Raw genomic sequence first — 22,211 nt, 5'->3', positions numbered from 1 at the left:
TACTCTATTCCACCCTCTCCACTCACAAGTATCACATTTCTGCCAGAGTAGCCCACTCTTATGGGGGAGGGGTGCACAGATGGAGGGAGTCCTTCTCTCTTGGAGAGTGTCCTGTCTTGCAATTTACAAAGGGCCAGTGGGAGGTGATTCGCTGGAAAACTCAGCCCTGGGTCCCATTCAATCCACCAATATTGTAACAAGGTCTGTTATGTGAAAGGTGCTGGAGATGACCAAGTCCCTGGCTTCAAAGAGCCTATATTGTACTTATATTCTAGAACACAGAAAGAGATTGGTTTATGTGGGGGGGAGTGTAGGAGAGAAAGACAGAGAAAGAGAGAGAGAGAGAGAGAGAGAGAGAGAAACAGAGACAGAGACAGAGACAGAGAGAGAGGATGAAAGACAATGAGAGAGAGGATGGGGGAGAGGGGAGAGCTAGGAGGATCGGGAAAGGTTTCCTGCAATATTTGAGCTGAGCCTTGATGGAAACTAGGGATTCTAGAAGACACACAGAGGTGAGGGAGGGTACAGCCTGAGCAAAGGCATGGAGGTGGGGAATAAGAAGGTCAGGTTGACTGGAAAGCTGATCATGTGAAGGGGAATCATGGTAAATAAGTAAGCTGTGGAGACAGGTTATGAAGGGCTTAAATGTCCAACTGAGGAGTCTGTAGGTTATCCTAGAGGTGATAGGGAGCCACAAATTCTCAAGAAGAGCTGTGACAGGTTCAGATGTGTTTCGGGAAGATGATTTCCCAGAATTTAAAACCATGACACTATTCCCTACTTATCCTCCTTCACTCTGTGCTTATCGGAAGACCTCCAGTGAGGCAAAGTATTTCAGAAAACAAGGAAAGAGGGAAGGAGACCATGTTTAAGGTGTGGTCTAGACAAGGAAAAGAGAATGTTGAAGACATATTTGAGTAACCCAGATAGGTCCTGCTATGGAGGGAAAGAGGAATGTTTTTGTTTGTTCAGTCAAACCTGGCTATCGTCCTACCTGTCCAAAATTAGGTACCGTGTCGTATTGCACTTTGGCTATTGAGATGATGGGCTCTATGAGCAAGTAAGTTACAGGGAATTTTGCTTACCTGAAATCCCTGGAGATTATTAATTAAATGGCCTTTCCGGTATCCTGGGACAAAACTATCTTTAAGGTAGGTCCATCTTGCACAGTTTGACTCCATATGGACTTAGGAAGCTCAAGACCACTGGCCTTTGAGTCTGAGGACCTGGATTCAAATCCCTGCTTTGCCACCATGTCATACCTGTATGTGACTTTGGTTGGGTAGGCAAGTGCCTTTGCATCTCAGAAACTCAGTTTCCCCATCTATAAAATGAGCAGGTTGAACTAGATATCAAGGGTCACCGGAATCTCAAAGATATAACTAGATTTGGGGGGAGGGGGAGGATCCATAAACTTGGATGGAAAAAATATTCTATATTTTCACCTACATCTAATTGATATTTATCATTTCTTTCAAATATTTAAAACCATTATCCTGAGAAGGTTCATAAGCTTCACCAGACTTATTACCAAAGGAGTCTCTGACACAAAAAGATTAAGAATCCATGGACTGCGTGATCTCTAAGGCCCCATCTGCCTCTAAAGTTGCAATCCTGTGTGGTCCTGTGAAGGCACAAACTCATCTATTGGATTGCATGCTCCTTGAGGGCAGGGACTATCTTCTGCCTCTTTTTGTACCCCCAGCACTTAGCGCAGTGCCTGGTATGTAGTAGGCACTTAATAAAGTTTACTGAATTGAAATCGAACTGAAATCCCTGGAAAGTTAAAATAGCAACAGAAGCCCTTGAAAGGAAACCCTAGGGCAGGCAACCTTCCTGATTTCTACCACACAATCAGTCCATAGGCATTTCCTGTCTATGCACTGAGGTTGGTGATGGTAGAGCTCCTTCTGGCTTGTATTACTTGAGTTTTATCAAATGTGTATTTCTTTGTATTTATTTTGTCTATACATATACATATATGTATGCATATGTGTAATATTGCATTCATATATGTATATATTTCTATACCTATATGTATAGAAATACACATTTATATATACAATACTGCATTGTAGATGTAGGTATATATGAATTCTAATGAGGCTATATGCGTGTGTGCATGTATATATGCATGTGTGTGTACGTGCATATATGTGCATATCCATCCATACGTATTCATTGTCTCTCTCTTTAGAATGTTCCTTCTTTCAAGTATGACTGGCTGTCAATAATGCATGCCATCTGATAGTTTTCTATTTGAACTAGTTATTTTTGCTAATTGGGTGATCAGCCAAACTGTTGTTACCCTGCTGGAGGAATATGTATGTGCTCTCACAACTAAATGTAGCACCTTTCATGTGTGTTGTTCACAGACACACACACACACACATACACACACGCACGCACCAAAGGGGAAGTGAAGCAAAGGCAAGGCAGGAGTCCCCACTTTGGAGGAGCTGCCTTGGGGAGGCTGCTTGGAGACAATGGGAACACACCAGACTTGGAGTCTGGAGGCGGGGGTTGGAATCCTGGCTCTGCCACTCCTTAGTTATGTGACCTCAGGCAAGTTAATTAACTTCCCTGATCCTCGGTTTCCCTATCTGGGAAATGGGCACAATAAAGCAGGACCTGTTTCGCAAGCTTATCCTGAGGACTAAGGAAGGAAAGATATGCTAAGTGCTTTGAACACTTTAAAGCACTCTATAAGCTCCCATGTTAATAATATTCAGGGCTGAAGTGGTTGGTAAAGCCTGGGATACAGACTTCACCGAGAGTGATACCTGACTGTTACCTGGCCTTGGTCATCCAGACAAAATCTCCCAGGGTATGGTTGCGGGTCCCCAGTCCCTGACCCAGGCAGACCTCCCTTCTCTCAGGATCAGGGACCTTCTCTCCTCTCCCTGGTTGAATCCCTCCCGTGAACGACTCACATCAAATCCCGATCCCCCTCTGGAGTTGCTCAGCTCTTCCCCATGCCTGCAAAAGGTGCCTAGTTTTCAATATGCCCCTCCCTCCAGGAGAGATGGGGAGAAAAGGAAGGGAGCAGAGTGTGAGCCTGTTAGAAGAATATCTGAGAAATTTGCCTGGGGGGGTGGAAAAAGAGAGAAAACCAGGTCTGGTTCTGCCCTGAGATCTAGATGAGAAGAAGGGCGACTGATAGGGTACAGTGGATAAAGCCTCTGGGTTCAGATCCTACCTCAGACACTGGCTAGCTGTGACGCCCTGGGCTTGTCATTTAACCCTCTGAGCCTCAGCTCCTCATGGGGGGGGGGGGTAGGATGGGGGGGAGGACAAAAAAGATAATAAAAGTCTGTTGTGACACTTAGCCGAAATCATGTATAAAAAGTATTTTGCATGTACATACCCTTTAACCCAGCAATACCACTTCTAGGGCTGTATCCCAAAATGATCACAAAAATGAGAAAAGGATTCACACGTAAAAAAATATTTATAGCAGCCCTTTTTGTGGTGACCAAGAGCTGGAAATCGAGGGAATACCCATCAATTGGGGAACGACTGAACAAGCTGTGATATATGAATGTAATGGAATATTATTGTGCTATAAGAAATGAGGAGCAGACAGACTTCAGAAAAACCTGGAAAGACTTAAATGAACTGATGCTGAGTGAAGTGAGCAGAACCAGGAGAACACTATACTCAGTAACAGCCACAGTGTGCAAGGACTGATTTTGATAGACTTAGCCTTTCTCAGCAATGCAAGGACCTAAAACTTTTCCAAAGGACTCATGATGGAAAATGCCATCCACATCCAGAGAAAAACTATGGAGTCTGAATGCAGAGTAAAGCAGACTCTTTTCTCTTTTGTTTTGTTTTCTTTCTCATGGTTTCTCCCATTTGTTGTAATTCTTCCGTGTAACATGAGTAATGTGAAAGTGTGCTTAATAGGAATGTATGTATAGAGCCCATATCAGATTGCAGGCCATCTTGGGCAGGGAGGGGGAGAAAATTTGAAACTTATGGAAGTGAACATTGAAGACTGAAAACAAATAAATCAATTGGGTAAAAAAAGGAAAAAAAGTATTTTGCAAGCCTTATCATGCTTTATAAGGGCCCTAAATATCTCATTGATATTATCCAGAAAAGAATCTTCTAATCTCATAGGAGCATAGGTTTCTAGCTAGAAGGGATCTCAGAGGTCATCTAGTTCAGCTCAAATTTTATAGATGGGGAAACTGAGGACCAAAGGTGTGACATGATTTGCCCAAGTTAACACAGGTAGTCGCAGGGCCTAGATTTGAACTCAGGTCCTCTGATTCCAAAGTACTTTCTGCTGTACCTTACTCTCTCATTGAGCTGGTGGAAGAAGGTGGGGAGAAGGGAGGCATTCAGGCATTCATTCCACAAGCATTCTCAAGCACTGACTATTAAAAATTAAAACAATTCCTCCTCAAGAGGCTTCCACATGCCTGTTTCAGTGCAGCCACCATTCTTTATAAGGTTCCAGTTCTCAGAGCACAAGATGTTGCCCAAACATGCCCATAGTCTTCACAATTCCATTGGAACATGAGGAATCACAAATATGGCCAAGTCAGCATTGGACAAGCCGACATTCCTCAGAATCACATGTTGTACTAACAAACAGTAGGTGTCAAAGCATGCTTGCCGGAAGACACATGGAACCTTGATTCCCATAGGCACCTAGCCCACTGTATTCCTTGCTCCCCCACCCCCCTGTTTGGAAGGATGCATCTGCCCCTTTTCCCCATCCCTTCAGCACCAAGTGTCCCCCTTGAGCATGTTCTCATGGCTTCTTGAGAAAGGTGGGCATGGCTGTCTCCGAGCTTGGCTCTGCCATGACCTGCATTTTCTGGTTGCTCAGGGTGGCCTCTCGCATCTTGTAGTACATGAACTCGTTCTGTCTGAACATGCGCAGCTCCATCTCTGACTGGATGCGCATGGCCTGTGGGGAAGCAGACACCCCCAAGGGTAGGGGAAGAAGAAGATTTAGGAAAGTCCCAGAGCTGGATTTCACCCAAGGGCACCTACCATATGGCCCTAGAAGCAGATTCTCCTTTTCCAGCAGATGAACACCATCCACACACTGCACTGGACCACTATAGGCTCCAATGCTATTCTACTGATCGTAAGTCCCAACCAATAGCCTACCATTGTGGGAGTTTGCTTAGCTGCCTGAGCAGTGAGTTCCTTTGTGAGTCTGAGCTTTGCCTGAGTTTAGGGGATTGCTCTCAAAAGAGAATGAATGTATGTCTTTAGGGATCCTCAAACACGGTCTGCTGGACTGCTTGACGCAGCTGGCTATTTTCCTCTCTTTCCACCTTTCATACATGGAAAATGCACCAACTCTAACTTCACCTTCACTCCCTAGCACTACCCTATTCCTAAAGGCAGGGAGGGTGTGGAATCTTGACTAGTGAATCAGATATGAAGCTTCTATTGAACCATCCCAGGGAGATCATCTCAGAATCTCCCCTACTGTGTCAACGTGGCAAGAGCAACAGACAACACAGTGCTTGGGATGGGGGAGAGGGGAGAAAGAGGAACCTATAGACCACTTGTTCCCTAGACTAGCCTCCCAATAGGTTAGTAAACCAGTCAGATATGTAGACACCAAAAGAATGGAATTGTCCAAGTGTCCCAGATGACTGTGCACGCCATGATCTTCAGGCGGCACCTGAATCAGAAAAGACCATGGTGGATGCCACACATGATCATGGCCATCCACCAAAGGCAGCTGGGGGTTGGGAACATAAGCAATAGCACTAAAATAAAAGAAAGCTTTGGGGAGATTGGATTGAGTTAAATACTCAACTCCCTGGTCCTGTCCACAGACTCCTCAGTCCTGAAATTCCTGCAACAATAACTGGTCTTCCTGCTCACCTCAGTTCCTTGCAGGGCTCTGCACACACACACAGGTCCAAAACTGGACTGGTTTCTCAGGCTACACTTGCTTCCCTCCAAGCTTGGCTCCCACCTCCTCTGCCCCAGGAGTGAGTAGAAAGGACCACCAGTCCCCTAAGCTATAGGTTTACTGAACTATGGTTGCTAGACCAATGCTGCTGCTTCAGGCTGAGAGAAACATCTCCCCTCTCTCCACCAAAAAATAATTAATTAATACCAGGCCCAAAATGGTATCTCAGAAGGCTCAACCAAGAGAATAGGCCAAGCAGGGGTAGGCTGGTGAATGTTTAACAACTGGCTTTTCTCCCTCCTTCTCCATGCCCATCCAAATGCAGGACATTACATTCAATCTTAATTATTAACCTTTTTCTCCATTGCTTTTTTAAGTCTACACCATCAACAAAACAATAACTCAAGCCTCTATTTATAGAATTTGCCAGTTTCCAGGTGTAAATGCTCACACTGGCTTCAGCACACTCCTTACTGGTCTTGTGGGATTTCTTCTTCTTGGAGTAGGGAGATCTGGTGATGGGAGTGGAGATTTGTAGATAGAGAGGTAAGTACAGGATCATAGAGCAGACTACGGATGCCACCAAAGTCATCTATTCCTAGAAGAGTACTTGGTACCCAGTAGGCACTTAATAAATGCTTGCAGAATTATTGTTGACTCTATCCCCCTGAAAGCTTTCACCCTTTTTGGTGCTCTGCCCTGGTCTTCTCTGCTACAATGGTCAATGATCGGTTCAGTATGCCCTGTCCTGACCCAGATGCCCAGGCAAGACTGTAAACTCAGACATCCATCGGTGAGGGACTTGAGCTACCTAAAGTGTGTGCCTTTCCTACCACTTACCAATGTACTTTGCACACAGTTGGCACTTAATAAATGTTTGAGAAGTCCAGAAGCTCTCTGATAAAATATCAAAATTGGTGCAGGGGATAGAGTACTGGGCCTGGAGGCAGGAAGACTCATCTTTGTGAGTTCAAATCTGGCCTCAGACACTTACTAGCTGTGTGACCCTGGGCAAGTCATTTAACCCTGTTTGCCTCAGTTTCTTCATCCACAAAATGAGCTGGAGAAGGAAACAGCAAACCAACCACTCCAGTATCTCTGCCAAGAAAACCCCAAATGGGGTCACAGAGAGTCAGACATGACTGAAAGACGACTGAACAACAACAGCAGCAGTCCCACGTATGAGACTGCTTGGTATAGTCCTGGATTTAGAGTCCTGGGTTCAAATCCTGCCTCTCTGTGACCCTGGGCAAGTCACTTAAAGAGTCTCTGTGACTCAGTTTCCTCATCTGCAAAATGTATGGGTTGAACTAAATGACCTATGATCCCATTAACCTTTATGTGCTTCAGACAAACCTTAAGTCTGAAACATTGCAATCTGCTCTGGGGAAAGGCATTATTATGCCAACAGCTCCCTACATCAATAAGACCATGTCTTTTTCATGGATTCCTATGGCGCCAACTGCAGTCATGTCACCATTGAGCCTCGTCTGTTTCCCTGAAGCTGATTAAAGATGTTAGCTGAGGTATGAATGATCAACAAGTACTTATTGAGCACTTACTGTATACTGGAGACTGTGCAAAGCACTGGGCACACAAAGTCATCTCCTAGCATCACTTGTAGATGGTAGGGATTTTAGAGGTCACTGAGTCTAGCCCTGTCATTTTACAGAGAAGAAAATGGTGCTCCTATTACAGCATTTCAATACAAGCCATGCACTGGGTAGGTGTGGCAATTAGACGTTAGGGGGTCACCTACTTCCAGGTCCTTAGTGATTGGGTGGCTGGGTCCATGAGTCACCAGGAGGATGGCATAGGCTTTGCATATCATCCCATGCCCAGCCTCGATGAGCCCGGCGTGCCAGTGGGTCAGTCCTGCCCGCATCATGGCCATGCCCAGCTGGGCATTGTTAGGGTGGTAGAGCTTCCTGAAAGGGCACCGAGAAGTCATCATGTCAGAGAGGAAGTGTCTGCCTGGCAGTAACCTGAATCTCCCCTCTTTTTTATCAATACATCAACACGTTAAAAATCACATAGGAACTACATTTTGATCTGGTTCAGGCAGCACTCAGATGTGTTGTGGGCCACAGGTCGTGTGTCTGATACCTCTGCTCTGGAGGGAGATTCCTCATCATACCCTACGAAATCACATGACCAGGACCTATCTCTACAGGGGAGGCTCTGGGAGAGTCATGGGAGGGGGAAGGGAGGAAGGGAGGAATTCATCCATAAAGGTCTGCAGTGTTAAAAGGCATCAGGATGCTTTGGGGGTGGGGGAGGGAGGGAGAGAGAGAGAGAGAGAGAGAGAGAGAGAGAGAGAGAGAGAGAGAGAGAAGAAAAGAAAGAGGGAAGGGAAGAAGGGATGGAGAGAGAAGAAAAAGTAGGGGAAAGAGGGAAGGGGAGGCAAAGGGAAGGGAGTGGAAGGGAGGGGAGGGGAAGGGAGGCACACCCAAACCCAGCCCTAATTGCCTACATGTAACCATCCACCATCCTTTTGGCATAGTCTGAAGCCTCCTGGAAGCTCTGAAGGTAGGAGAGCACTTCGGAGGCGATGCTCAGGATACGAAGCACATGGATGTTGGTGTCCGCCAGGACAGGCTCCTGCTTCTGCAAACATTCTCGACATAACTTCACCACCTGGGACAAGGCATCAGACACTTCACTGACAGATACAAATGGAAACCTCCCCGGGGATGGTGCCCCTGGCAACTCGCTGCAGGGCCCCTTCCAAGCTGCTGTGCCCTAAAGACAATGATGGGGCTTCCACGTGGTTCTTGGCCTGTATTTCTTTCACTATGGTACAATTTAATTCAACAAACACTTTGGGAGCACAGGACTGAGCTAGATACTGAGGGGCATGCAAACAAACAAACAGAAGTGGTTTCTGGCTTTTAGAAGCTGATCAGCTACCAAGGGGAGGGGTCACATTTCTACAGCTCATCTTTAGCTATTCCTTTGTGCTCACCTGCATTGGTGGAGGGACTTTCCTCATCTGGGAATTCCTGATACCAATAAAGGCATGGCTCAGTCCCCATCCTGATCCTTTACAGTTGACAAAAGCACTATTTGTCCATAGGCTTGTAGCTTTGGAGCTAGAAGGGAATCTTAGAGGCTATCTAGTCCAACCCCCCCCCACCCCCACCCCACCCCTTCTCATTTTACAGACCAAAAATACCCTGAGAGACAGAAGTGACCTGTCCAACATCTCACAGCTAGAAAGTGTAGGAGGCAGGATTTGAACCTGGATCGTGGAGACTCCAAGTCTGGCAGTCATCCACTACAGCACACTGCCTCCTACACCTCCTCATCTGATCCTCACTCTGACATTAGGGAGCTAACGTGATTGTTGTTGTCCATATTTGATGGACAAAGACTCGGAGGCTCAGAGACTACTGATTTGTCCATGGAGGCACAGTTACTGAGTGGCTGGGCTGGAGCTCAGGCTCAGGCTCAGGCTGTCTGTTACAAGAGGCAGTGGTTTCACTACGACTCCATATAGACCCCAACTGTCTGAGTCAGGTACAGCTCACATCCTTGTCCTGACCTTCAAGGCTTCTTCCATGAACCAGCAAGTTGAATGTAAACTCTTTGAGGGAAGGTTCTTCCTTTGGGGGGGGGGGCGGGGTGAAGCTAGGTGACACCATAGTGGATAGAGCTCTGGGCAGGAAGACCTGAGATGAAATAAGGCCTCAGACACTTCCTAGCTGTGTGACCCTGGGCAAGTCACTTACCCCTGTTTGCCTCAGTTTCCTCATCTGGAAAATGTGCTGGAGAAGAAGATGGCAAAACTCTCCAGTACCTTTGCCAATAAAACCCCAGATGGGGTCACAAAGAGTCAGATACAAAACAACAGCCTTCCTTTTTTGCCTCTGTATCTCTAGTATTTACATGCATTCTGAGCCTCCCAGATCTTTTTTTTTAAAGAGGCCATTCTTTGCCTCATTTTTTCATTAAGCCTTAATCACTGAATGGGAGTTGCCTCAGTCAAACTGAGACCTGGGGAGCACCTTAGCTTAAAAAGCCCAAGGTGTTCCACTGTATCTGGGGCCATCTCTAGTCATCCTGATCCATATCTGGCCACTGGACCCAGATGGTTCTGGAGGAGAAAGTGAGGTTGGTGACCTTCCACAGCCCTGCCTCACTTGTGTGTCGTAGCATCATCTCCCCGCTGTTGTGGTCCTCCCAAGCATCCACCACAGTGCCTTTCATGTTAAAGAAATGGAGTTTTAAAATTGCTGTTGAACTGAATTATTCCCTCCCATAGCTTTCTGCCTTGGTCGTGCCACCAATATTTGTTGATAGTTAAGACTAGGAGGCAGAGACCCAAGGAGGTCAGTAGCAGCATCCTGCTTGATCCTCCCTGGTGACTGGTCCCTAACCTTGGGCTTATTGGGATTTCTCTTTGACAAATTCTGTGACTGCTGGCATGGTCCTCAGACCTGAGCTGACAACTGATCTTCTCTGGTTTCCCCAGATGGAACTACTAGAGGTATTCAGGAGAAGTAGCCCCCAGAACCAGCACAGCTCTAGGTAGTGGAAAGAGAACCTGGGTTTGAAGTTAAAGAATCTGGGTCTGAAGCCCAGCCTGGCCACATGGGCAAGAGACCTGGCCTCTTTGAGTCTCAGTGTCCTTATCTGTAAAATGAAGAAGTTGGACTGCTTGATTTCTGGGGTCCCTTCCAGTCCTAGACCTTTGAGGAAGGAAGGAAGGAAGGAAGGAAGGAAGGAAGGAAGGAAGGGAGGGAGGAAAGGAGGGACGTAAGGAGGAAGGAAAGAAGGAAGGAAGAGAAGAAGGGAAGAAGGAAGGAAGGAAGGAAGGGAGGGAGGGAGGGAAGGAGGGAGGGAAAGAGGAAGGAAAGAAGGAAGGGAGGAAGGGAGGGAGGGAGGAAGGAAGGAAGGAAGGAAGGAAGGAAGGGAGGGAGGGAGGAAAGAAGGGACGGAAGGAGGAAGGAAAGAAGGAAGAAGAAGGGAAGAAGGAAGGAAGGAAGGGAGGGAGGGAAGGAGGGAGGAAGGGAGGGAGGAAGAAGAATGGGAGGAAGGAAGGAGGGAAGGAAGGAAAGAAAGAAGGAAGGAAAGAAGGAAGGAAGGGAGGGAGGGAGGGAAGAAGGAAGGGAGGAAGGGAGGGAGGAAGAAGAATGGGAGGAAGGAAGGAGGGAAGGAAGGAAAGAAAGAAGGAAGGAAAGAAGGAAGGAAGGGAGGGAGGGAGGGAGGAAAGAAGGGACGGAAGGAGGAAGGAAAGAAGGAAGGAAGAGAAGAAGGGAAGAAGGAAGGAAGGGAGGGAGGGAGGGAAGGAGGGAGGGAGGGAGGAAGGAAGGAAGGGAGGGAGGGAGGGAAGGAGGGAGGGAAAGAGGAAGGAAAGAAGGAAGGGAGGGAGGAAGGGAGGAAGGGAGGGAGGGAGGAAGGAGGAAGGAAGGAGGGAGGGAGGAAGGAAGGGAGGGAGGGAGGGAGCAAGAAGAATGGGAGGAAGGAAGGAGGGAAGGAAGGAAACAAGGACAGAAGAATGGATTGCTATATTAAGCACATATTATATGCCAGGCACTGTGCTAAGTGCTGGGGATACAAATATAAGCAAAAGAAAGGCAGTCTCTTCCCTCAAGGAGCTTACTCTCCAATGAGGGTAAAGGGTGGGGGTTCCCTGGGAGAGGAATGAGCAGCTCGTCCACAAAGCAGAAGCTCCAGAAGGAGCTCCTCATCAAGAGAAGAAGGCAGGCCTTACAGAGGGTTATTCTAGGTTGAGAAGACTGCAGAGATGCCTGGACATTCCAGGGTGATGAGACCCCAGGTGCTGAGGGAAGTCTAGGATGAAACAGAGGCAGAGGCTTGGTTTTGAAGTCAGGAAGCCAATAATGAGGTAAATTTTTGGGATAGCTGGATAGTACAGTGGATAGAGCACAGGCCTTGGAGTCAGGAAGACCTGAGTTCAAATCTCATCTCAGACAGTAGCCGTATGACCCTGGACAAGCCACTTAATTTCTCTTAACTTTGATTTCTCCATCTGTAAAATAGGGATCCTGATAGCACCTATCTCCCAGGGTTGTTGTGAGGATCAAACAAGATAACAGATGCACATTGCTTTGCCAATCTCAAAGCATTATATAAATGTTAGCTATAACAGATTAGGAAACTGAGGCTGATGCAGGATTCTAACTCAGGCCCATCCCTGGGACACTCTCCCTCTTTATCACGCTTCCCTGGCTTCCTTCAAGCCTAAGCTAAAAATCACACCTTCCACAGGAAGCCCTTCTCATCTCTCTTAATGCCACCCCCTTCCCTGTGTCAGTTATCTCCATTTAATCAAGTGCATGGTTGGCTTGTACACAGTTGTTTGCTGTGTACATGCTCTTTCTCCCATTGGATCGTGAGCTCTTCAAGGACAGAGATGGGTTTTGCCTTTCTTATATACCTAGTGCTTAGCACAAGGCCTAGCACACAGGTGGTGCTTAATAAATACTTGTTGACTTAACTAACCACTGCACCACCCACTTTCCCAGTTCCCATTGACATTAACTATAGGGCTCCATGTTGTTGCCATCTAGCACCTAGGAAAGTGAGCTTTGGGATTCTAGATTAATAGAGATGACCCCATGATGGGTGCCTTCATCACGCCCTCTCTCCTATTAGAATGTAAGCTCCTTGAAGGCAAGACCTGTCTTTCTTTTTGCTTTTGTCTTTGTATTCCTAGGACTTAAGATCAAAGCTAGTTACCCAGTTTTGGGACAAACAGAGGGTCTGGTGGCCCCTCTATCCCAGTGGCCAAGTTGGGACAGCAGCCATCTCCAAAGGGACCTCCTGGTGGCACTTAGGTCTCCTTGGTCCCAAAAGGTATTTCAGAGGTTGGCCAGGTGGGCAAAGGAGAAGTCAAGGTCATAGTGAATAGAGGCCTAAGGGGATGAGGATCATGCCTAGTGCCCATCTGCTCCTGAGGGAGCTGCCATCCTCTACCCCCCCTTACCCCACCCTACCCTGTCCATTGGGAGAGTCAAGCTCTTACTTCATGGTACAGGCCTTCAGAGCGAGCCTTGTCAATCTTCTCTAAGGTGTCCTTGGAGAACTGGGTCACCTCCTTCACCACATCCTGAGAAGGCTGGAAAGGGAGAAGACAGATGAGTGGAAAGGTAACCACATTTCTGCAGTAGTCACAGTAAGACAGAATGTGTACCACCCTCCCCAGAGAGACCTATCCCTCATCCCTAAACACAGGGGCAGAGCACCTGGAATAGAGGACTGGGCTCCCAGGCTGCCAGCCTCTCTATCAATGCTCCCGACTGCCTCATAACTTGAGCCCTATAACTCTGGGAGCCACACCCCTCTCCTTGCTGACCAGCCTGACTCATCACTTTATGGAGCAAAAAATGGAGGCCAGAGAAAGGAATGACCTTTCTTCAATGACACAGGTAGTCAGGGCACCTGAAATTAATCCACTGCATTCCAGAGAATGAAGATTCTGTTATCAGGGATGGGCAGATAACATCCAAAAGCAACTGTATAGAATGAAGGCTGAGAGTGTCACCCTTGGCTTTCTCAGGGAGATTCATTGCTTGTTCTAGGGCTATTTAGAGTCAAGAGTCACCTTATGGAAAGGGACAGGATGTGTGATTTCCCCAGCAGAGGGTATTCTCTCTACCAACCCAAGTCAACCCCCTGTACTCCAATGGAGAACACGGAAGAGTCATTCAGGCTAAGTGAAGGCCATACCTTGGGGTCCTCTTTCACTGCCTGGAAGAGGTCATCTTTTATCCCCTTCACACAGTGCTCACATGTGCAGTCAAAGTAATACTGTTTCTTCAGCTGCTTCTTCCGTTCTTGGCTGATGTTGAGAAAGTCTACGTAGGATACAGTCAGCTCCTCCCCTTCTGAGATCTTGCCCAGGGCCCGAAGCTCAATTCTAGGTTAGGACAAAAGGTAAGACAAGAAACCCAAATTTAGAGACCTCTGAACAATGTCTGACACATAGTAGGCATTTAAATTATATCAGACTGGCTGGCTGGCTAACTAACTCTGTAAGGGTATACCTAAGGCAGTGCAACTGGAGGTTTGTCCTAGGGTATTGAAATTTAAAAGATACCTATCTGGGAGCCACTATAATAAGTAACTCCACCTCATTCTCACTTGAATTTGCCTCAATTTTATTATTTTCCCATCACAAACTATAAAGTTGATTTAAGGGTGCTTTATTGTGTTGCTTGCTCTGGACACCAAAATTACTAGTGATGGCTCCAAACCTATGGTTTTAAATTCAGGAATGCCTGGTGATCCCAAGGTTCAGGTATTAGACCCACTTGCCTACAACCTCAGAGAAACTGATTTTCCACACAAGAACAAGGATGACGCTCCCCCCCCCCATTCCCTCCCAACCCCGCCCAACACACACACTCCACAATTCAGGTAAAACTTAATACAGGCTCTTTGCAAAGGTGCTGATTCGAAATGGAAATGAGTCAAGAAACAAAGGCCATGTCTGTGCCCGTGAACTGAACCAATGGCAATTTGGGGTTTTTTTCATTGTATTAATAACCTAATCAGGTTCATTGGAAGACTATTCAATTTATTACTTTGTGATCAGGCCCAGACAGAATGGAAAATGGTTGGTGTGGTCATGAGGCCAGAAATGGCCTCCTCTGGGGTTTTACTGACAGCTCTGGGGGGTAAGTCGACTCTTGATTATTCAGGCCAATGAAGGAGAGTAGAAGCAGAAAGATCATTTACGTTTTGTTTTGGAGAAGCTCTGATTGACATGCTTTTGGCCCATTCTTGGCCGAGCCCCAACCTCAACCTCCACTCTTGACTTAGATCTGGTTTCAATCACCTGGAATGGCCAAAAGATCCCTGCAGATAATCAAACATGGATGATCAAGAGTTGGCTTCATTCCATTACAGTATGTTATTTGCTTTTATGATGTGCTATAATACACATGCCTTATTGGTAACTGAACACAGATTCCCCCTTCAACTGACCTGTCCTATCTGGACCTCACTACTAATTCCTTTACCCACCATTTAACCATGGCACCATCTTGCAGCGTAGTAGATGGCCTGTAGTCAAAGCAAAGCCCGTTCTATAACTGACATCCAGCTTAGCCAATCATCATGAGAAACAGCCCATGGAACTTAATCATGCAAATCGGCAGTGGCCCAGAGAACTGGAGCCTCAAAGGAATCAGGATGGGGACAATGGCTTGGTCCTGTGCCTGTTTGGTCTCCAGAAGCCTCAACGGATGAATCAGGATATTGAGAAGGGAGGGAAAGAAGGGTAAAAATTGGGCAAGAGGGCTTTAAAAAAAAGTCAGCATGACAAAATAAAGAGCTGGTCTTCTAGAAAGACCTGCATTCAAATCCCACCTCTGACACTAATAGGCTCTGTGACCTTGGGCAAGTCATTTAACACCTTAGTGCCCTAGGCAACTCTCTGAGACTCTGTATTGAAGAGAAGATACAGACTTCTTTGGCAGAAGTGTCCTCATCTGGGAGTTCCTTACACCAATATCACCAATCCCTGCCGTTATTGAACCCTATCAAAAGGCAAAGAAGAATAACACCCCCAAAGAGGGCATCTCTGCAACATGAGGCCAGGTTTCCCATTGAACAGCTAGCCCAGGAGCATGATGGGAAACGCCTAGCCTAAAGCAGGCAGTGGCTCATATACGATAACTGCCACTTGGTGGTACATACAGAAACCAGTTATTAGGGGTAAAAAAATCACTCAAACTGGGGTCAGTTAAATGCCAGGCTTCTGTGCCTTCCCCACTGCTGGGCTTCCTCCCAGCCTGCTGTTAAAAAGAACTGAGAGGGGATATGGGAAAGAGTTGATCTCCAACCATTAACAGTGGCTGAAAAATTGGGGCTGCGGGTAGTAGGATCAGATAAGAATTTACCTAACAGAAGTAAAAACCTTCCGCAGCTGGGTGTCAAAGTGGTTAGAGCACTGGACCTGGAATCAGGAAGACCTGAGTTCAAATCCTGTTGCAGACACACTAGCTGTGTGACCCTGGGCAAGTCATTTAACTTCTACTTGCCTCAGTTCCTTAGTCTATAAAATGAGGATAATCATAGCAACTACCTCCCAAGGTTGTTGTTGAGGATAAAATGAGATAATATTTGGAAATGCTTTGTAAAACTTAAAGCCCTACATGATCATAGTTATTATTATTACTGCTGTTGTAGTTGTTCTCATCACTTGTCTCGATTCAACCAAAATCCAATGGTTAGCTAGGATCAGGATTTCGACTGCTTTATCTCTGCTCACTGCCAAGGTCACAGAAGCAGAGTCAGAGGATGGATATGAATTCAGATTCGTCTGAGTCCAGGATCAGTGTTGTTTCTACTGCATTAAACAAAAGGCAAGCTCCTGAAAGGTGGAGACTCTTTTTTTCCCTTTCGTAACCCGAGCACCTCATACAGTGCTTTGCGCATAGTAGGAACTTAACGGAATTGAATAATTGAAACCAACTCAAACACACCAGGTCACAATTGTCCTACATCAGCAAAGAGAACACTAGGGAAAATCAAACTTCATCTCAATCATCAAAACACATCTCTGAGCTGTTTTACTGGGTGGGAAATGGGAGATGTCAGAGAGCACACCATCCTTTAGTATGTCAGTAAGATAATCAGTCTTCATTTTATGGTAAGCAGGGTTTAGGAAAGAGGTTCTTAACCTGGTGTCCATGGGCCCCCGAGCAGTCTGTGGATTGATTTTAAGGGCTCTGTTAACTTTTTAAAACATACTTTGATAACTGTATTACGGTATCATTGGTTTCCTTTGTCATCCTATAGATTTTATTTTGTGCATTTGAAAACATTATTCTGAGCAGGGGTTGATCCATAGGCTTCACAGACTGCCAGAGGGACCCATGACACAAACGAAGGTTAAAAACCTTTACTCAAGTGGTCATTTTGGCTTTCTAACTAGATCTTTTAGACCTGGGTAGATTCCATGCTTGTCAGTCAAAGGAAAGAGAGAAGTACAATAGGAAAGATGGAGGGGAAAGGATGAAAAGGCAGGGAAGGTCCTATGGTGGTTGGTGGAATGGAGATCAGTATTGTTTCTTCTTAAATTGCATACAAAATACAGCAGCCACAGAATGGGAGGATTTGGGGTTGAGCAGGACTTTGGGATAATGGAAAAAGGAACGGTGAATTTGAACACACGGCCAGCCTGGGAGTCTTGGAAAAGGACTGGTCCACAAGCAAACCAAGCAAGTGAGGGGAGGGTCAGAGGACAGGTATGTGCTTCGACAAGACTGACCCACCTCATCTGTGTGTGAAACATAGATTTCACAGCCTCATGACTGAAAGACAAAACAGATAGCGCAGGTGACTTAAGAGCAACCCCATCGGAAACAAAGATGCTCAAATTGGTCAGATACACCATGGTTAGCATGAGTGAATAGGATCAATAATTCCAGTCAGGCTCCCATGGTCACAAAGATCTCCCATCACCCCTCCTTCCCACACATTGTATGGTCATTTTACAACCTCTGTCTGCTTAGGTTCACTAACTGGATAGAAATCTGAGAGCCCAAATGTTATCCCCTTGGGGCTGGTTACAAGCATGATTTAAATTGGGTAGCATCTCAGAGAGAGAAACTCAGCCTCCTTTGAAACAAGTTTTGGGTAGCATTCACACTTGGAATGGGGAACTCGGAGGCACCCCTAGGCATGAGAAGGACATTCTTCTGGCTACAGAGTTTCCTGAGCTCATACACAAAGTTTCCCTCCACTAATGTCTGAGAAACCAGGATCAAAGCAAACAGCCTGGAAACAATGAGTGGTAGGTACTGAAATTGATTTGTGGTAAGGAGTGTTTTCACTGGTGGAAGTGGGAATAACTAGGCCAGCCTTTAAGGAGGTAAAGTGTCTGTGGATAGATTTCAGGGGCTCTGTTAACTTTTTAAAGAATATTCTGTTAACTGTATTTCAATATCATTGATTTCCTTTGTCATTCTATACATTTTATTTTGTGCATTTAAAAACACTATTCTGAACAGGGGTTGATCCATAGGCTTCTTAGATTGCCAAAGGGGTCCATGACACAAATGAAGGTTAAGAACCTTTACTCAATTTTTAAAAAAAAATTTCTTGAGTATCCTGAACTGGAAGTTATCACCACTAAGGGCTATAGAGCCTGGAAGGACTCCTCCTTGGTTGCTGTATTTCAATCTGTCATTGACATTCAGGGGAACTCCATGTGACAAGTACTTTGCCTTGGTGGTGAGTGGTTTGGGGTTGAGAGTGTAGACTTCTGGGCAAAGGGGCAACAAAAGGGGAAATGGGAGATGATGGATGAGAATTTTTATTTGGTTCCAAATTCTAATCTCATGCTCATGGGTGTGTTCCTCATGTGTTTTTTTTAAAGCCAGAGGTTAGGGGGGAGGAGAGGAAGGGGGAGAAAATTTGAAACTCAAAAACTTGTGGAACTGAATGTTGTAAACGAAAAGTAAATAAATTTAAAAGGAAAAAAAGGCAGAAAGACATATGCATCCCATCTGTGAATGGAAGGGATCCCTTTTAGAAAGAGATGAAATAGTAAAGGAACAATCACTCTAATAATCAGATCCATCATGATATTGGGTCACAGACATCATCCCTACCAGGTGTTTGCCATTTTTAGGAAGAAGGGAAGAAGGGAAACCTGCCCAGTGACTGCTGAAAAGGATTCTCTGTACTAGAAGAAGCTGTGTTGGCATCATTACTACTACCTGAAGGCAACAGAAATAATAATGTTCAGTCTTCTTTTGAAGTTGCTGGTTGACCTTAAAGAATTTGCTCTTAGATGTTGAAAATCAATTGCAGGAAACATCATAGCAAATGGCACCCCACCCCTGTCACCCACCCCAGGCAAAGACCTACTCACTTGCCATTGTTGAATATGACGGTACAGTTGGGCCAGCAGTCATGGTTCACCAGGCAGAGGTTGGGGAAGATGCCCACCCCCACGGCCTGAAGGCCCCTCTGGTCACTGAGAGTGAAAGCATTGCAGTTGATCTGCCCAGTGGGAGGAAAGAAAATAGCATATCACTCAAAGGCAGGGTACAATAGAGAACCAAGAGGGGAATGGTGGACATTAAAGAAGGTATAGCCTCTAAAGCCAAATCAAGGGAATTCTAGTCCTTGGCTTAATTTCATGTGGCTTGCAATCAAGTTATAATCATTTATTAAGCCCCTACTGTGTACCATGTACTGTGTTAAGTGCCAGGGATACAAAAAGAGGAAAAAGATAGTCCCTGCCCTCAAGGAGCTTACAATCTAATACAATTCATTGCAAGGCTAGAACCAAGAAGTGAAAACTGTATTGATGCCTAGAGATGCTAAAATGCAACACAATTCTACATTTTTAGCTGTAATGTTTCTGTGTTTTGTATTCATACTTTCTGTTTGGCCTGTAATAGATCAGAAGGTAGGTAGGTGGATAGGTAAATAGATACATCTTTTTATTCTGTCCTTTGTTTTTCTCTTTTTCTCTCTTCTTCCGCCTTCCTACAGAACTAAAGTTCATGCTTTATCATTTGATGTAATTATTGAATAGCATTTTATATTCCATGGCCATAATGTCTTTCGTTAAAGCAGAGGAATGGAGCATTGTAAATTTCTCCCCAAAACAAATTTAATCATCTTTATGTGATCATTATCCTCCCCGCCCCCCTCCCCATATTTAGCCTTGGAAAAACATTCCTCAGCCCTGTGCATCTGCAAAATTAGCAAAAATAAAGATGAGTATATAATCAACTGAATAATGAATTATATCTTTGACATTGTAAATACTGATAGAGGTATATATTCCAGAATTAAGTGTCGCTTTCTCCATTCATTCTCAGTAAACACCCTAACAGACATTGAATAAATAAAAATGAATTATTATTATTAGCATCATCAATGTAAACCTTAAAGCACCATACAAATACAATCAATGAATTTCCAAAATTGCTTTGGAAAAGAAGAGAATTTTTCTATTATCCCCATTTATTGCTAGGAGAATAGGCACAGACAAGGGAGGTGGCTCATGGGTCCAAAGCCCTCTCAGTGAACTGAGACCCACTGTCCCTGGAATCTCTGCCCAGCAGCTGGTACGAGCGTCCTTGTCTAGCTGGTTCCTGTCCCCGTCGTGATGGGAAACTGAATAGTAGCCTTTGGTTTGTCCTGTGCTGTGTCCTATCCTGTGTCCTTGGTTCTCATGACTTCCGAGTTGCACCTTCCATCCCCCAGGTCAGGGGTTCTTAATCATTTCTGTGGTCAAGTCGACCTTTGGAAGGCTGGTGGAGCCTGTGGATCCTTCTCGGTAGTTTTTTTTAAGTTAATAAAATAAAATATATAAGATTACAAAGGAATGAATTATACTAAAATAGTTGTTTATCTACTTGTCTATCTGTCCATCTATCTGTCTATGTTTAAAGTTTATACACCCCAGGCTAAGACTTCCTGCCCTAGGTCAGGTTATAGCTAACTGTGAAGGCAAGATGTATTTTCCTAATCATCATGCTAGGGAAAAGATGGCCATGACCATGACTGGGGCAAATCCAGAAAGTAGGAGGGAAATAATCCACCGAGCACCCATCACAGCTGACCGATGATGGCCTTTTGTCTTTCTCCAACCTTCCCAAGCTCCACATGCCCCCTCCCCTCTCCAAGACCTGATCTGGGAGCCTCTGAGGCCCAGGGTTCTCAGTGTACCTTCTCAGTTTGGCGATCACAACTGATGCCAGGGGATTTCATTTTCCTTTTTTCCTTTATGAGAAACTCAGCATTTTGGCCCCTGGGATTTGTCATGCCCTTTAATTTTGTGTCCTCGTGCCCAGAAACTAAAGTGGGGAGGAGGGAGGGAGGGAGATGTGAGCAACAGGTGCTTCAAAAGAAGCCAGAATCAGCTGGCAGGAGAGAGGAGTGAGGAGGCTGTCAGGGACTGGGGCGGGGAGCAAGGATCTTTACGGGTGCAGCACAGAATGATCCCCTGGCTTTGTTACAAGCAGAGAAACCATCAAGGAATCTCATGGCTTCTTTCATTAGGGGGAAGAGGAGGAGGAGGAGGAGGAGGAAGGGGAAGGAGATGAGGAGGGGAAGGGGGAGGAGGGGGTAGGAGAATGGGATAGGGAGATGGGGAAAAGGGGATAGGGAAGGGGAAGGAGGGGTAAGAGGAGAGGGAGAAGAGAGGGTGGGGGAGAGGGGGAAGGGAACCAAGGGGAGCAAGGGAAATGGGAAGGGGGGTCAGGTTCCCATACCACTCCGAATATATGTGAGATATACTGCATGCTGAATTGCTGGCTCTGGGGGGGCCAGAAGTTCAAAAAGCTGTCCACATCCATTCGAAGGTCTTTCTGCTCCTCTTCCCCAAAATTGTCCACATGATTCTGCAGGTCGTCAACGGAGACCAAGCAACCCTCCGTGAGTCCAGTGCCCTCTCTCTCTATCCGCCACATGATTCTGGCCGCCAGCCTATGGAGGATGATGATGATAAAAATGATGATGATGGCAGTGATGAGGGGACTGGTAACTGATGTGGATGTGGTACTATGAGGTTTGTGAAGCACTTCAAACACATTATTTCATTTGATCCTCACAGAAGCCCTGGGAGACAAGTGCCACCAATATTATTGTCCCATTTCACAGATGAATCAATCAATAAACATTTATCAAGTGTCTCTGTGCCAGGCACTGTGCTAAGCACCAGGGACGCAAAGAGAGGCAAAGGACAGTTCCAGACCTCGAGTAGCTTACAATCTAAAATGAGGTTGGGGCTCAAAGTTACTAAGTGTCTAAGGCTGGATTCAAACCCAAGTTTTAGGATCAAAAAAGTAGAGCTGGAAAGGACCTTAAAGACCAGTAAGTTCAGCTCCCTCATTTTACAGTTAAGGAAACTGAGAAGAAAGATTTAAGTCTTCTCGGCTCCAAGTTCAGCACACAGCCCACTATATTGGGCTGCCTTTCACCAGGGAACACAAGGATCCTAGGGGGATATTTAGGTAAATCACAGGTTGGAAGAACCCACAAAAAAACCAACCCAGAATCACCTACTGGTCCCTTCAGTTTGGGATTCTGTCTCTGGCAGGTCTTGGGAGGCCTGGCCGAGTGGGAAGATGTAGGGCTGTCCCCTGGCACATCCACCACCAAGGTTACAACCCAAACATCCAAGGTTCACTTCATAATTCACCATGGATCTGTCCTCTGGGCATTTATCTAGACTTTACAAAAATTGATTTCAATTTTCAGCACCCAATAGACCTCTTAAGATTCAATATAATTCAATAAACATTTGAGTGTTTACTTTGTGCCACACATGTGCTAAGAGCTAGAAAGTAGAAGAAAACAGCCTGGGTATCTCGAGCTG

At 45.7% G+C, this 22,211-nt stretch overlaps 1 protein-coding gene across 2 annotated transcripts in view; it reads right to left on the bottom strand.

The window, feature by feature from the left end:
- Positions 1–4,429: 4,429 nt before the first annotated feature.
- SMYD1 (SET and MYND domain containing 1) overlaps positions 4,430–22,211 on the bottom strand; it is a 36,852-nt gene continuing 19,070 nt past the window's right edge. The window contains exons 3-10 of one of the 2 annotated variants that reach the window (XM_036751141.1): positions 21,106–21,319; positions 18,747–18,877; positions 17,143–17,181; positions 13,589–13,778; positions 12,885–12,977; positions 8,367–8,530; positions 7,653–7,821; positions 4,430–4,924 (exon numbers count right to left, since the gene is read on the bottom strand). In XM_036751141.1, the coding sequence (XP_036607036.1) occupies positions 4,766–4,924; positions 7,653–7,821; positions 8,367–8,530; positions 12,885–12,977; positions 13,589–13,778; positions 17,143–17,181; positions 18,747–18,877; positions 21,106–21,319 (1,159 nt within the window). In that variant the 3' untranslated portion in view covers positions 4,430–4,765. The remainder of the gene's footprint in view (positions 4,925–7,652; positions 7,822–8,366; positions 8,531–12,884; positions 12,978–13,588; positions 13,779–17,142; positions 17,182–18,746; positions 18,878–21,105; positions 21,320–22,211) is intronic. The other variant, XM_036751142.1, reaches the window with a different exon arrangement.

This window comes from Trichosurus vulpecula, chromosome 3 (assembly GCF_011100635.1).
Source record: "Trichosurus vulpecula isolate mTriVul1 chromosome 3, mTriVul1.pri, whole genome shotgun sequence".
Classification (NCBI taxonomy): Eukaryota; Metazoa; Chordata; class Mammalia; order Diprotodontia; family Phalangeridae; genus Trichosurus; species Trichosurus vulpecula.
Note: the sequence above shows the minus strand (reverse complement) of the source record. Positions and strands in the feature narration are given on the sequence as shown.